Genomic DNA, 14,119 nt, shown 5'->3' with positions numbered 1-14,119 from the left:
ACCCTAGGTCACAAAGCTAATGAGTGGTAAAGCTGGGACTTGAATTCTGGCCATCTCAACTCAGAGCCCATGCTGGTAATCATCCTAATAAAATCTCTCCATCTTCTATGGCTCCTCTATGGTAGAACTCACCATCTCTCCCTGATTCAGAAATATCTCCTCCCACAACACCTCAACATTTTTACCTCATTTAGTCACCACAGCCTAAATAACCTTTGATCCAACCTTGTGAGGGTTGACAAGTATCTTATATAATAACAAATTCAAGGAAGGGAGGTGAAAATTCAAATAGGCAAAGTACCAAAAAAAAAAAAAAAAAGATTGCTTTCTTTCTGCTAAAACAGCTGAAATGAACTGCCTAAAAAGAACAGGAAAGCACGTAATCTTGGAGAGGCAGGCCTGGGTGGGGGAACCTTACAGCTGCAAAAGGGTTGTGGGCACTGGGAACTATGAGAAAAAGACTCAAGGAAACTGAAGAGAAGGTAAACTTTGCTAAAACTAAACTTTTTGATTTTGTGTTAATCCTAACACCAGACTGGGGCCCACTGATTCTGTGTCTTTTGAGTCCCTGATCTTATAACAATAGAATTCAAGTTCATACTATTAGTCTTTACTGAGAATGCTGCGGGCATGTGTTTTCCCCAAGCTCTGCTCCGAATCAAGTCAGCCCCCTCTGGCCGAAAAGATGCTGGTTTACACAATCTGCCCCAACCTGGTGGCATCACTGAGCTGATCAAGCTTGAGGTGGAAGATGGGAGCATCCCAGCTAAGAACACCACAGACTTCCACTGTTCTAACCCCGAGTTCAGGTTTGTTTTTGTTCTTGTTTTTTTAATGGATACCCACTTCTCAATTTGGTGTATGCCTTTGTCAATTTCCAGAGCCTAGAAATAGTTGTTTTTGATTCTTTGTCAGTTTTATCATTGCTTTATAGGGGGAGAATTTGCTGAGCTACTCATCCCTCCATACCACTAGAGCTGACTTCAATGCCAGGAGATTTTAAGCAGTGACACCTCCCCAGGACAACATGCCTCTCGCTAGGGACCACCTCCAGAAGAGGAGCAGAGGAGACAGGGGCCTGGTGCAGAGCCCAATTCCTCCTTCATGGACGGGAAATGCCCAGAACGCATGAAGTCACCACCTTCTTCAGCTGAGCACAAACGGTGGTTTTGTGTGTTGGCTGCTCCACTGTCCTGTCAGCCAACAGGAGGAAAAGCAGCACTAAAAGCACCCAAATCCAGAGGAGTGGGAAACCACACCAATAAACTCATTTGGGGGGGAAATTAACTTAATATTAAAAATCTTAATATTAAGAAATATAAAGATCCTTTATTGATAATTCTATCTAATTATAAGCTTATGTATAAGTAAGTTATCAATATAAAATATTATAATAGCATATAATCCCATGCCAAGTACAAATAAAGAAGCAATTTTTGTGCCAAAGTTCTGACAAATGCAGAAGAAATGTAATTTTCCTATAAAAACGTCTATGGACTACCTCAAAAGCTCTATTATTTATAAACTTATTTCCTTAATCATAAACCAATCAGATAGCAAGGATAGGTTTCTAAGTTCCAAGAGGGAAGGCTGTTGACCCATTTTGTTGTCTGGGCCATGTTCTCACTTCCTCATGCTGCTGTACTCTATGTCTTAAGGAAAATCTCTTCCTGTAAGACTGAGCGCACCTCACCTCTGGGCTCGGTGATGATGTGGCTGACTCCGAGTCTCTGGCACACGTAATGGAAGGCCTGGTTCCCAGGATTACACCACTGATCAATATAGTCATTCGAGCAGGTCCATAGCATGTTGTTTACTGTATCGTAACAGGCACCTATAAAAACAGCATTCTTTATTCAACTGTCATGTCATCCCCTGCTGTATACAAAGTTCTCATAAGCACTGCCAAAGAATGGAAAGGCAAGGGTTCTCCCCAATGCTAACAATCCACACCTACTCCCATATATTTACTTGGCAAAGCATTAGACTGGGGCTCAACAAAAAAGCAGGATTCAATTTCTACTTTGCTTAATTCCTATGTGAAAATCGAATAAGTCTCATGGAAAAGACAGTTCTCAGTAACTGACTTATATATGACCTTAATTCCCAAAAAGATCTAAATGGCTTACATTAAAACCCAGATATAATAGGACTAGTTAACATAATACCCAATAAAGCCTTAGTAACTAAGCCCAAAACTTAAGATATGAGCTTCCTAGGAGCCAAGGTAAAGAGAAAAATCAACATTAATCAACACTAATAAAAGAGAAAAATGGTAATTGGCGTACGAGCTACCCTTTTCATTGGCTAATCAGGGCTATATGCAAATTAACTGCCAACTAAGATTGGCAGTTAACTGCCAACAAGATGGCGGTTAATTTGCATATGTAGGCACAATGCAGGGAGGCGAAAGGGAAAGCAGGAAGAAGCCCCCTGCCACTGACAGTGATCGGAAACCCAGGGGAGAGCTAAGAGCTGGGGGGCAGGGCAAAGGCGGCCCCAGGGCCGCCTTTGCCCTGCCCCCCAGCCATGATCGGAGAATCAGGTGCCTTTTCCGCCCTGGCCAGTGATAGCAGGAAGTAGGGGTGGAGCCAGCGATGGGAGCTGGGCACGGTCGAAGCTGGCAGTCCCAGGAGCTAGGGGTCCCTTGCCTGGGCCTAAAGCGGAGCCCACGATCGTGGGGCCACTGCAGCTGCAGGTCCCCGCTGCCCGGGCCGGACGCCTCAGCCAGAGGCGTCAGGCCTGGGCAAGGGGCCGATCCTGCGATTGGAGGGTGATGGGGGTCAATGCCTGAGGGCTCCCAGTATGTGAGAGGGGGCAGGCTGGGCTGAGGGACACTCCCTCACACACACACCCAGTGCACGAATTTCGTGCACCAGGCCCCTAGTATTACATAATGCTCATTTTCAAACAATAAGAAGCATACCAATTCCTCACAGGAAATAAACCTTTTAATTGCATGAATTTTATTTTATTTTATTTATTTATTTTTTAAAATATATTTTATTGATTTTTTACAGAGAGGAAGGGAGAGAGATAGAGAGTTAGAAACATCGATGAGAGAGAAACATCGATGAGAGAGAAACATCGATCAGCTGCCTCCTGCACACTCCTACTGGGGATGTGCCCGCAACCCAGGTACATGCCCTTGACCGGAATTGAACCTGGGACCTTTCAGTCCGCAAGCCCACGCTCTATCCACTGAGCCAAACCGGTTTCGGCAAATTGCATGAATTTTAAAGAGTTTATTCTAGGCATCATTACACAACCTAATGGACAGTATCTACAACAGCAATTTATGCAGAGGAATTTCACATGGCAATTTCTTATATTAACCCCCATTAAACAGTAGTATAAAAAAACCTTTCCTTCAAGGAAACTGGAATGCCACAGGAAATTGGCAAGATTTTTGAGAGACACTGCTAACACTCTGAATTTGCCAAGGAGAAGTGGGCATTTAGTTCTTACCCAATCCTGGTACAAGAGCACCACGGCCCAGTGAGCTTCCAGCAGCATCTATGAGATCGGCTCGACTTGTGAACTGACCATCCGAAATATTATACACCAAGCTTGAAGCTAGGACTTCAGAAACAAACATTAAGTTGTTTAATAAGCCTTAAAATGGTGGTCTGTCTACTTTCAAAGTTTAAATTTGAGACTCTTAACCAGACTTTCATAAAAATCACCCCTTTTTGTTGTCTATTGATGGTAACAATGATACAGAATACACACATTAAGACCACAAAAAGAAAACTGTGACAAAATATCCTCCTAAATAGTGAACCATATCTTTGAAAGTGGTTTTTAAATGGCCACTTTTGCATAGAGGCTTTTTTCAATATAGATTAGCAAAAGGAGTTATGATCATTAAGTCACAAGGTAACATCTGTCCTTCCAGGCAGGGACACTACAACTTGGAGACGCTTTGGCCTTTTCCCTTAACGCTGGAAAACGTAGTGACGACAGCATGGGCTCTAGGTGTCTGGGTTTGAATTACAGCTCTACCACTTCTGTGTGATCCTGGGAAATTTACTAAACCCCTCAGTTTCCTCATGTGCAAGTGAAGATAATAAAAGTACCAATCTTATATAGTTCTTGTGAAGAATAAATGAGTTAAAATATGTCCAGCACCTATACCAGCTCATATGCACTAGGTGCTATTGATACTATTTTCTCCCCCACTTTCAAACATAAAATTCGAGCCCTGTGTCACTTGAGCTTGTTTTTCTTGTGCCCATCACCCTACGAATCCAGATCCTCATCATGCCTGACATGAGCTATAATCTAAACTGTGCCCTTTGTTTCTGTTCTATTTTCTACTGTTCCGTCCTGCACAGTAACAAAATGGTCTTCTCCAAATCTTTTTCATTGTACCATGCGTATGTTCAACATGCATATGCCTTTCCCCTCACTTGGCCAGTTATATGAACAATATCCATTTTTCACAACTGAAACTCAAGAACTCATTTAGTCACTCCCTTCTACCCCACCCCTCAATGACCCTTTCTTTCTGATTCCACAGCACTATTATCGGCTCCCCACAGTCCAGGCACTGATACACTATCACATAGCATTTTCCAGTTGCTTCTCACAACTACATCATTTCTCCCAACCTGACTTTGAGCTCCTCAAGGCTAGCACCACTTCTTCTTGCTGAGTAGCCCCCACAGTGACCAATGTGGAACAGGACACAGAAGGAATTTCAGTATTTATTGATCTGTTGGTCTAAAATAGACTCCCTGTGTAAGCTATATCCTAGCGAAAAAAATAGCACAGTGAAGACCTCCTTTAATCAAATGGGGCCAATTTCAATTGAGAGAAAAAGCCACGTCAAGGAGACTAAAAAGAGTTTCATAAAACGAATAATAGTCAAGACAACCCAATTTTAAAATGTCCAAAGGACTTGAATAGGTATTTCTCCAAAGAGGATATACAAATGGCCAATAAGCACAAGAAAAGATGTTTAACATCATTAGTCATTAGGGAAATACAAATCAAAACCATAATGAGATACACTTCATACCCACTAGGATGGCTATAATAACATTTTTTAAAAAAAGGAAAATAACAAATGTCGGTAAGGATGTAGGGAAATTGGAGCCATTGCACATTGCTGATGAAATGGAAAACAGTGAAGTCCCCTTGGGAAACAGTTTGGCAGTCCTTCCAAAGGGTAACCATACAGTTACCATTTAACCCAGAATTCAACTCCAAAGTATAAACCCAAGAGAAATAAAAACATGTCCACACAAAAACCTGTACATGAATGTTAGCATTGTTCAAATAGCCAGAAAGCATAAACAACCCAAATGTCAACGAAGTTGGCAACAAAATAGAAGAAATGTCAAAAATAAAATTCACTTACTTTTTAAAGACGATAAACCACTTGTTCCACCAAAAAGAGACCGGGTGGCAGAGCTGCCTGATCCCCCCGGAGGTGGGACCAGCATCACCAAGTATGTGCCACAGGTATATATGGGCGTCTTCCGAAGCATTTTTAGAGGTAGCCCACAGCTAGTATTTGCTGATGAAAAGAATGAAAGTGGTGAGTAGAAATATTTTACACACATTAATTTTGTTAGCAAAACAGATCAGAGGATAAGAAGGGGTCCCCAGATTCATACAAGAAAATACCCAGATTCATAAAATAGAACAGGAAGTAACAAGCTAAGGAAAAAATAATGATCTTCTGGCTCCCTGGCTTGGCCTCAAGCCTCCTGAGACTTGTGGAAATAAAACAGTACCCATCTTAAATTCTCACATAAACTCGTAAGTTTTTGACAGTCTTATAATGAATTAATCACAAATGTTTTCTCTTCCTAACATTTCAATATATAAAAGAATTAAAGCATACAATTGCATAAAATTCATTAAACATATTAATCCAGATCCATTTTTCTACCCTTATTTTTTTTACTACAGTTGATGATTTGGTATAAATTCACATAGCTGGTATGTAATTTGTAAACTCTTCAAGAATAATGGTTCTTAATCTTTTCTGGCCTATAGATAACCTCAAAAATGTGATGAAAATTATGATGGACACATATGGTATTTAAAACTGTGGGGGAGATTGTTTATCCCACCCAGTTAAGAACTCCTGCTTTAGAAGTTCAGAACAGTGTGCTTAGTAGGTGACCTTTTATTAAGAATAGGAGGAAAATAAGAACACAAATTTGTCTTTACTTTTATTTTCCTAAAGAACTCTGTAAAGATTAAAATTAATATAGTTACTTATAGGGGGCAGGTTCGGGGCAAAATATAGAATACATCAAGATTTCTCTACATATAACTTTTTATGTTGTTTTTACTTTTCAAGCTCTATAAATGTATCATTCATTCTAAAATATTAAAGTACAAACACTAAATGAAATTCTAGAAAAAGCCATCTGCTGTGGGAGGTTTGCCTCTTACTTGCTTGGTCAAGATTGTATTTGGTGAAGACAATGTTAAATATGAGCTTTTTACATTTACGAAGCATATGCTAAACATAAAATCAATTAATTAATGAGAAGGTGTTTACAGTTAAAGATAAAGCTGTTTTAAATTATTAAAGATTCATGCTAATTCATATCCATCGCCAACAACATGTATTAGCTTGGAATTTAAAAAAAAAAAAGGCAATGATTGGAAAGAGACAAAAAGGTGAATTACGTAAAGAGAAGTGCTTTTATATGGTGCACTGTATGTGCTCAATAAAAAGTATTGCCTGGGGAGCATTTGAGGTCTTGCTCCCTGGCATAAGTCGTCAGTCTGGCTCAAGCAGACTTACAAAATTAAAAATATATATATATCTATTGCCTGAATCCCACAAGCAGCTCTCACTAATTATACAGCAAGCCAAGAAAAGACATGGAGGAAATTTCATGCATATTACTAAGTGAAAGAAGCCAATCTGAAAACTCTACATACTGTATGATTCCAACTATATGACATTCTGGAAAAGGAAAAACTATGAAGATAATTAAAGAAATCAGGGGTGGCCAGTATACCATCTGCTGCAGGATATTGATGAGGGAGGCTATGTATGTGCTGGGGCAGGCGGTATATGGGAAATATCAGTCCCTTCCTCTCAAGCTTGCTGTGAACCTAAAACTGCTCTAAAAAATAATCTTAAATTATAGATATCTAGCTGAATGGAGCTATCCAAGCTAACAGGTGGTAAGCGAAGGGCAGCATACCTGCTTGGTCCTCTTTCAGTGTGTTGGAAATGGTGGAGCCAGTGAGGGCGGCCAGCGTAGCGGATGGGGAAGCTCTGTAGCGGGAAAGTCTGCTCAGAAGCATCTCATTAATGCTTTTCGCAGATTCACCCTCTTTTCTCATTAGAATTGTGCGTTCCTGAAGTGGACTGGCCACATACACACCATTTTCAACCTAATATTTAAAGAAAAACAGGTCCTTAAATGACATCTGTTTCCATGTAGTTAGCAAATTTCTATTTGAAAATTGCATTATCTAGTTGCGCAAAAACCATTTCCAAAAATTGTACCTGAGTAGGGGTAAACCTCAAAACCTAACTGCTCCACAGAAACTACTGAGAACAAAGGAAAAGCCATGCAAAGTTTGAGAGCTTTCATTCTTCATAATAGCCCAGTTTCTAAAAGTAATGAGCCGAGTTTAATAAATTCTACCAAAGGTCATAGATTACAATTCCTTATATTGAATTCCTCAGGCAGCTCTTACTAATTACAAGCATCTGACAGGTACAAGCACACTGAGAAGAAAACAAATCAGTTTTTGATTTACTATTAATATGAAGTACAACTAGGAGGGTAATGTCTTCTTGAAATCGAATTAGTGGCTAAAGCCCAAACTCCGCATTAACAGCAGTTAACATTAGCCCCAGCTGCTTGGGCACTGGACGAGCAGTCCCAGAGAAAGGCAGACTTTGTTAGCTAAAAATAAATGCCAACATCAACTGGATCCTTGCTGGTGCTTGGCAGCTCCTCATTCATCACTTGATTATTCCCCGGCAAAATCCCTGGAGTGGTGATTTCAAAATTCCTTTACCAATTTTGAGCTTGACTTTAAGCAGACCACTTGGCAGTCTTTATTGCTAAAAAGATCCAGACCACTTACTGTAAGCTGCTCACACTCATCTCTCTTCTAACTCAAGAATCTTTGTTTTCAGCCTCATTATTGTTCCTTTCCTCTTAATTCAGAGGAAGAAGCACTTCACCTCATGTTATTTAAGGTTAAGTCTTCCACCTCTGCCTCCTCTCTAACTGTTCCCTTTAATTCTGTCTGCTTCTTCACTGCTAGTGTCTCCCTATTAACTTACTGGTTTCAAATATTCACAGGTTTCTAGATCTTAAACACAAGCTTGGTGGCTCATGGGAATACCATCCCTTTTCTCCACTTCCATTTGCTGTCCAATTTCTCACATATATCTCATGCAGCTTCTGCATCCCACACCCCCTTCCAGACCTAGGCTCCTGAATCTGGCTGGAGTCTCAGAAACTGGTGCCACCAATAAAGGTGGCACGGCTGGCCTGCAGCTGTGGGCGTAGAGATAAAAGCGAATAGGAGTACAAAGTGGCAAGGCTTATCAGGAGCAAATAAAAAGCAAAGCAATCCAAAGTGAAAATTTGGTAACAGAAGAGGCAAGAGAAAGCAAGCAAACCCAGGAGCGTAGCCAGGAAGGAGCTGTGCAGAGTAGCACCGACTGTGTGCTAGGCAGTGTTCTAGGACCTAGGGACACAGCAGTACACAAAAGAGACCAAGGTCCCTGCCCTCCTGGAGCTGACATTCTAGGCGAGGGAGACAGTGAAGAAATAAGCAAATAACGGGTAATAATAACAGCCATGAAGAAAAATAAAACAGGGAAAAAGCGATACAAAGAGACATGATTTTATTTTACATGAAATATTTTATACAGGTTAAAAAAACACATCATTGATGTTTCTGATAAGGTGATATTTGAGCAGAGACCTAAAAAGTGAGAGAACATGCCATGTGGTTATCTGTAGGGTTCCAGCACAGAGGCCCCTGGATGGGAGCACACTGGCTATTTTGGCTTGTCGGCAAGGAGGCCAGTTGTGGCTAGAGTGGCATGAGCGCAGGGAGTGTGGTTGGTGGGGCGAGTGGGAGGTGAAGAGCTGGCCCAGATCATGCAGCACCTTTACAGAGGTAGTCAGATTTGAGATACACTTTGAAGGTAGAGCAGGAACATCTGCTGACTGGACAAAGAATTTGGGAAGGAAAAAAAGCGGAATCAAGAGTGACACCAAAGGTCTCTGGCCAGCACTGGAAGGTCACCGATGCCATTAACTGAAATGGGAAAACCCATGGGAGGGGCAGGAAAAGTCCTATGGGGTGTCCCACAAGGCAAATGAAAACAATTTCAAGAATGTGGGAGTGATAAACCACATTAAATACTCCTAAAAGGTCAAGTCAGATGAAGAGTTGACCTTGAATTTATTAATGACGAAGTCCCTGGTGAATTTGAGAAGAGCTGTTTTGGTGGTGTGATAAGGATACAAGACTTAATAAAGTGGGTTCAAGATGGAATACAGAGGAACGAACATAAAAACAGTAAGAATAACTCTTCGAAGAGCATTGCTGTAAAGGGACACCAGAAATAGAGGAGTGGCCCTGACCCGTTTGGCTCAGTGGATAGAGCATTGGCCTGGGGACTGAAGGGTCCCAGGTTCGATTCCGGTCAAGGGCATGTACCTTAGTTGCAGGCACATCCCCGGTGGGGGGTGTGCAGGAGGCAGCTGATCGATGCTTCTCTCTCATCGATGTTTCTAACTCTCTATCCCTCTCCCTTCCTCTCTTTAAAAAATCAATAAAATATATTAAAAAAAAAAAAAAGAAATAGAAGAGTGGAGGCGGATAGGGTCAAGAGAGTTGTTTTTTAAAGACAAGATATCCTCTAATGCAGCAGTTGCCAAACTTCTGGACCTCGTGGACCAGACCACCAGTTGGCGACTGCTGCTCTAACAAATTTGTATGATGTACTCAATGGTCCATTGAGAGAGGAAAGCTGTTAATATAGGAGGACAATAGCAGAAAGAATCAGCCTCCCTACCCCAACTTTCAATACACAGCATGTAGCAAATACAGCCTTTTTTTGTACTAAACAATGTCACTTGGAAATCAATCTACTTCAGTCTATGCGGATCTGCCTCATACTTGTTAATGGCTACATAGTGTTCCATGATGTGAAAGTATCATAGGCAGTGTAGCTATGTTTAGCTTCTTAAGTCAGCATTTTAGAAGCTTCTAAACTAGTGGTAGTTAAAAATTTTTATTTAATGAGAAAAAAATTCAAACATATGAAAAAATAGAGTGTAGTATAATGAACCTCCATATACCCATCATCCAGATTCAACTATAATCTAGATATTGCCACACCTGTTTAATTTATCTGCCTCGTCTGTCGCTCATGCATCTTAAAACATATCCCAGTGCTTGCTTCGGTAGCACATATACTAAAATTGGAATGATACAGAGAAGATTAGCATAGCCCCTGCGCAAGGATGACACGCAAATTCGTGAAGCATTCCATTTTTTTTTTAAAGAAAAAAAACATATCCCAGACACCATGTAATTCCACTTCTGAATATTTTACTACACAACTCTCAAAATAGATATTTGCTCATAGAAACACAATACCATTATTATACTTTAAAAATAAATTAAGAGTCCTGGCTAGTGTAGTTCAGTTAGTTGTTTGAGCATCATCCTGTACACTAAAAGGTCACTAGTTTGATTCCTGGTCAGAGCACATGCCCAGGTTGTGGGTCAGTCCCCGGATGGGGTGTATATGGGAGGCAACCCAATCAATGTTTCTCTCTTTCCCTCTCCCTTCCTCTTTCTCTAAAATCAATAAAAACATATTTTTTAAAAAATTAAGAATAACCCCATGGTTTCATTGAATACTCAATTTATATTCAAATTCCAAATTGTCTCCAAAGGTATGTGGTGTTTTGTTTTTTTTAATTTACAGTTTGTTTGTTTGATTCAGACTCCAAAGATGATTCAAAGGTTGTTCTTTTCATCTACAGCAGGCTCCTTCTTCCCCAACTTTTTATTTCATGCCTCTGGAAGAGGCTATTTTAGCTGCTCTGTTTCCTCCAGGGCAGTTATGGCCTTTTGATTGTATAGCTATACATCTGAAAATATCTTTATGTTGTCTTTACACTTGACTAATACTTTGGTTGTTGACTAATGACTTCTAGGTTGGAAATCAATTTCCCTCAAAATTTTGAAAGCCCTGCTCCATTTTTATATCCAGTAATACTATTGAATAGCATGGTGCTTTTCTAACTCTATATCATTTGTATAAGATTTTATTTTATTTCTGGAAGCTTTGGAATCTCCTCTTTATACTTGATAATCTGAAGTTTCAAGTAAGCACACAAGAGATACTGCCTAGAGCTGAGGAACAAGAAATAAAGTATTAATTATAAGCTACAAACACAACTGAAAGAGGAATTAAAATGAATGAAATAAAGCCTGGCGGCGTGGCTCAGTGGTTGGGCATCAACCTATGAACCAGGAGGTCATGGTTGGATTCCTGGTCAGGGCACATGCTGGGGTTGCCGGTTCAATCACCAGTGTCGGGGGTGCAGGAAGCAGCCAATCAACGATTCTCTCTCATCATTGATGCTTCTCTCTCTCTCTCCCTCTCCCTTCCTCTCTGAAATCAATAAAAATACATATTTTTTAAAATGAATGAAGTAAATACATTAGAAAGAATAAGAAAAGAGTAAAAACTAAGCCAAAGCCTCATCTATCACAGCAAAAAGAAGTCAACATACAATATATGGAGTTCATAGTCAAGAAACAGCAGTGTAAGCCATTTACTGGGAGATACAAAGAACAAAATACTGAAACCAGCGCTGGCAGGGGATGGGGTAAAGGACTCTCACTTCTCAGTATGAATCTGGATATGCTACCCAAAGTTTTAATCCATGCACACGTACTTCTTTGAATACAATTTTTTCTTTTAATTTAACAAAAGCATATCAGGGAAAGGGAGAATTCTTCAATGTGTTCCCATTACACTTAGGATAAAAACCTAAGTCCTTTAACCAGCTAGTAAGTCTGTTTAAAATAAGCAAAACAAAACAAAACAGATTTTCTGACAATTTAATTCTGAACACAGGTTCAAGCAGTACAATCTCTAGCAGATCAATGCAAACTTTCACTCCGGCAGAGACATTTGACAAGAAAAGATAAGAATTAGAGAAATACTGAGAAACCAGTTGGGAAAGAATGTCTGGTAAAAGGCTACTAGATTCCTGACTGACTAACTGTTAGCTGGCAGGATGGATGACTGGTTTCCCAAGTTTTAACCCTATTAAAATTCATTAGAAAATGGCTTCAATGTTTGTTTTATTTTTAGGAATGCTAATTTCTTCCCAGAAGGAGGCTGTAAAACACATCATGAAAAAAGGTTTGGTCACAGACCTGCTTGAGCAATTTTCCCTTTATAAGTCTTTGCAAATACAATCTAGATAAGTACTGTCCAATAGAACTGTCTTCGATGATGGAAATGTTCTATGTCTTTGCTGTTCGATATGGTGACCACTAGCCATTCTGTCAGTTCACAATGGCTACTGAGTACTATAAATGTGGTTAATGCAACTGAGCAACTAAAGTTTTAAATTTATTTAATTCTGATTAATATAGATTTAAACAGCCAGGTGTGGCTACAGGCTACCACACTGGATAGTGCAGATCTGCCGTGGTCCCCGGCCTCTTCTTGCGCCAAGCTCTCCTCTCTGCAGCCCAGCCACTCTCTCTGCATTCCAGCCACTGTAGCTCACTGTCATTTCCTGAAACATCCATGCTCGCTCCTGCCACAGAGCCTTTGCACTTGTGGTCTCCTCTTCCTTGAATGTTCCCTACCTTACTACTGAACTTCTTCATCTGGTTAACTACAACTTTTTCTTCACTGCCTAAAATTATCTTACCTACTTATTTGCTCACTTGTTTATAGTTTTTGTCTTTTTCTTTTCTTTTTTTCTTTCCACCATCACTATCCCAACCCACCCAACCAGCCAGAATACAAGCTCCATTTGAGCAAGGATCCTATCCACCTTGCCCATCACTGAATTCCCACCATCCATATAAAACACTGCCTGGCTCAGTAGGCAGCCTGTTAATATCTAATGAATAAATAATTGTCTTCTCACAATTTTAATTGTCATCTTTTTTAGGGACTTTCAAAACCTATCAATAGACCCAATCTTATTATTGCAATTTAGTTCCACATTTCCAACAAGCCCCCTGAGCATTTCGACTTAAAAACTCCACAATTTACACATTAACTACTGTTATCTCCATTCTCTTGCCAAATTGGCCTTCAGAAAGCTAGGCTTTATTTGGCCATACAACTCCAAACAAAGAAACCTTCAAAGATATCCCAGAGAAAAATCAATTTTGAGGCAAGAGAGAACACCTTGTACATACTCCAAGTTTCTTAGGTCCTTTGTCAACCAATATAAAAAGAAAGCAAATAGAAATGTCTCTAAACACACAGGGTAAGAAAGTAAAACTTACCACAAGTTCAAAAATGTCCATGAAGACAGAATGTCCCTTAGGTGTTTTCTCATTCAGGCTGGCAGGAGACCAGATCCAATAGAAGTAAGTGCCATCTGAAGAAAGGTGCACGGTGCTCATGGTGCTGCCAACAGGGAGATGATTAGCTGGCATTGGTACCACCTGGCATACCTGGACACAAATAGAAGGAAAACTTCATCAGTGTGACATAAATTCTGATTAATTCTATCAGTTCATCATTAATATTATTAATTCCAAGATGAGAAGTCAATAAGCTTTCTGAGCAAAATAAACCTGATATTTATCTCTAAGAATAATATATGAAAATTACATGACAAAAAGATAAAAGTTCATACAACTGTCCATGCAACAGATAAAAAGATTCTTGAGATTAATTCAAATTACATTTTTAAAAATTTATTTACTAAACACTTTGACTCTGCTATGCGTGTTTTATCAAACATTTATTAAAAACAAAGTTTTAGAAAAACAGTACTTCCTGAAATGTTCTTAGTAAATGAATTTAAGACTATTAATTATATTCAAAAGATATGAACTATATCTTATTAATCTTTATATCCTCAGCACCTAATTCAAAGTCTAG

The 14,119-nt window shown here is 39.7% G+C and overlaps 1 protein-coding gene and 1 non-coding gene across 9 annotated transcripts in view; one reads left to right on the top strand and one right to left on the bottom strand.

Annotated features, from left to right (window-relative positions):
- HECTD4 (HECT domain E3 ubiquitin protein ligase 4) overlaps nt 1–14,119 on the bottom strand; it is a 156,288-nt gene that overhangs the window by 90,052 nt on the left and 52,117 nt on the right. For 5 of the 8 annotated variants that reach the window (XM_059677155.1, XM_059677157.1, XM_059677156.1 and 2 more), the window contains exons 7-11: nt 13,516–13,686; nt 7,182–7,374; nt 5,366–5,524; nt 3,469–3,582; nt 1,694–1,834 (exon numbers count right to left, since the gene is read on the bottom strand). In XM_059677155.1, coding sequence (XP_059533138.1) covers nt 1,694–1,834; nt 3,469–3,582; nt 5,366–5,524; nt 7,182–7,374; nt 13,516–13,686 — 778 coding nt within the window. Of the gene's footprint in view, nt 1–1,693; nt 1,835–3,468; nt 3,583–5,365; nt 5,525–7,181; nt 7,375–13,515; nt 13,687–14,119 lie in introns of those variants that run through there. The other 3 variants (XM_059677161.1, XM_059677162.1, XM_059677163.1) reach the window with 2 other exon arrangements.
- On the top strand, nt 10,413–10,519 carry LOC132222315 (U6 spliceosomal RNA). Its single transcript, XR_009450184.1, has one exon. It is a non-coding gene; the product is annotated as a U6 spliceosomal RNA (small nuclear RNA).

This window comes from Myotis daubentonii, chromosome 19, assembly GCF_963259705.1.
Source record: "Myotis daubentonii chromosome 19, mMyoDau2.1, whole genome shotgun sequence".
NCBI lineage: Eukaryota > Metazoa > Chordata > Mammalia > Chiroptera > Vespertilionidae > Myotis > Myotis daubentonii.
The sequence above is the reverse complement of the archived record's forward strand: the minus strand, read 5'-3'. Positions and strand labels throughout refer to the sequence as shown.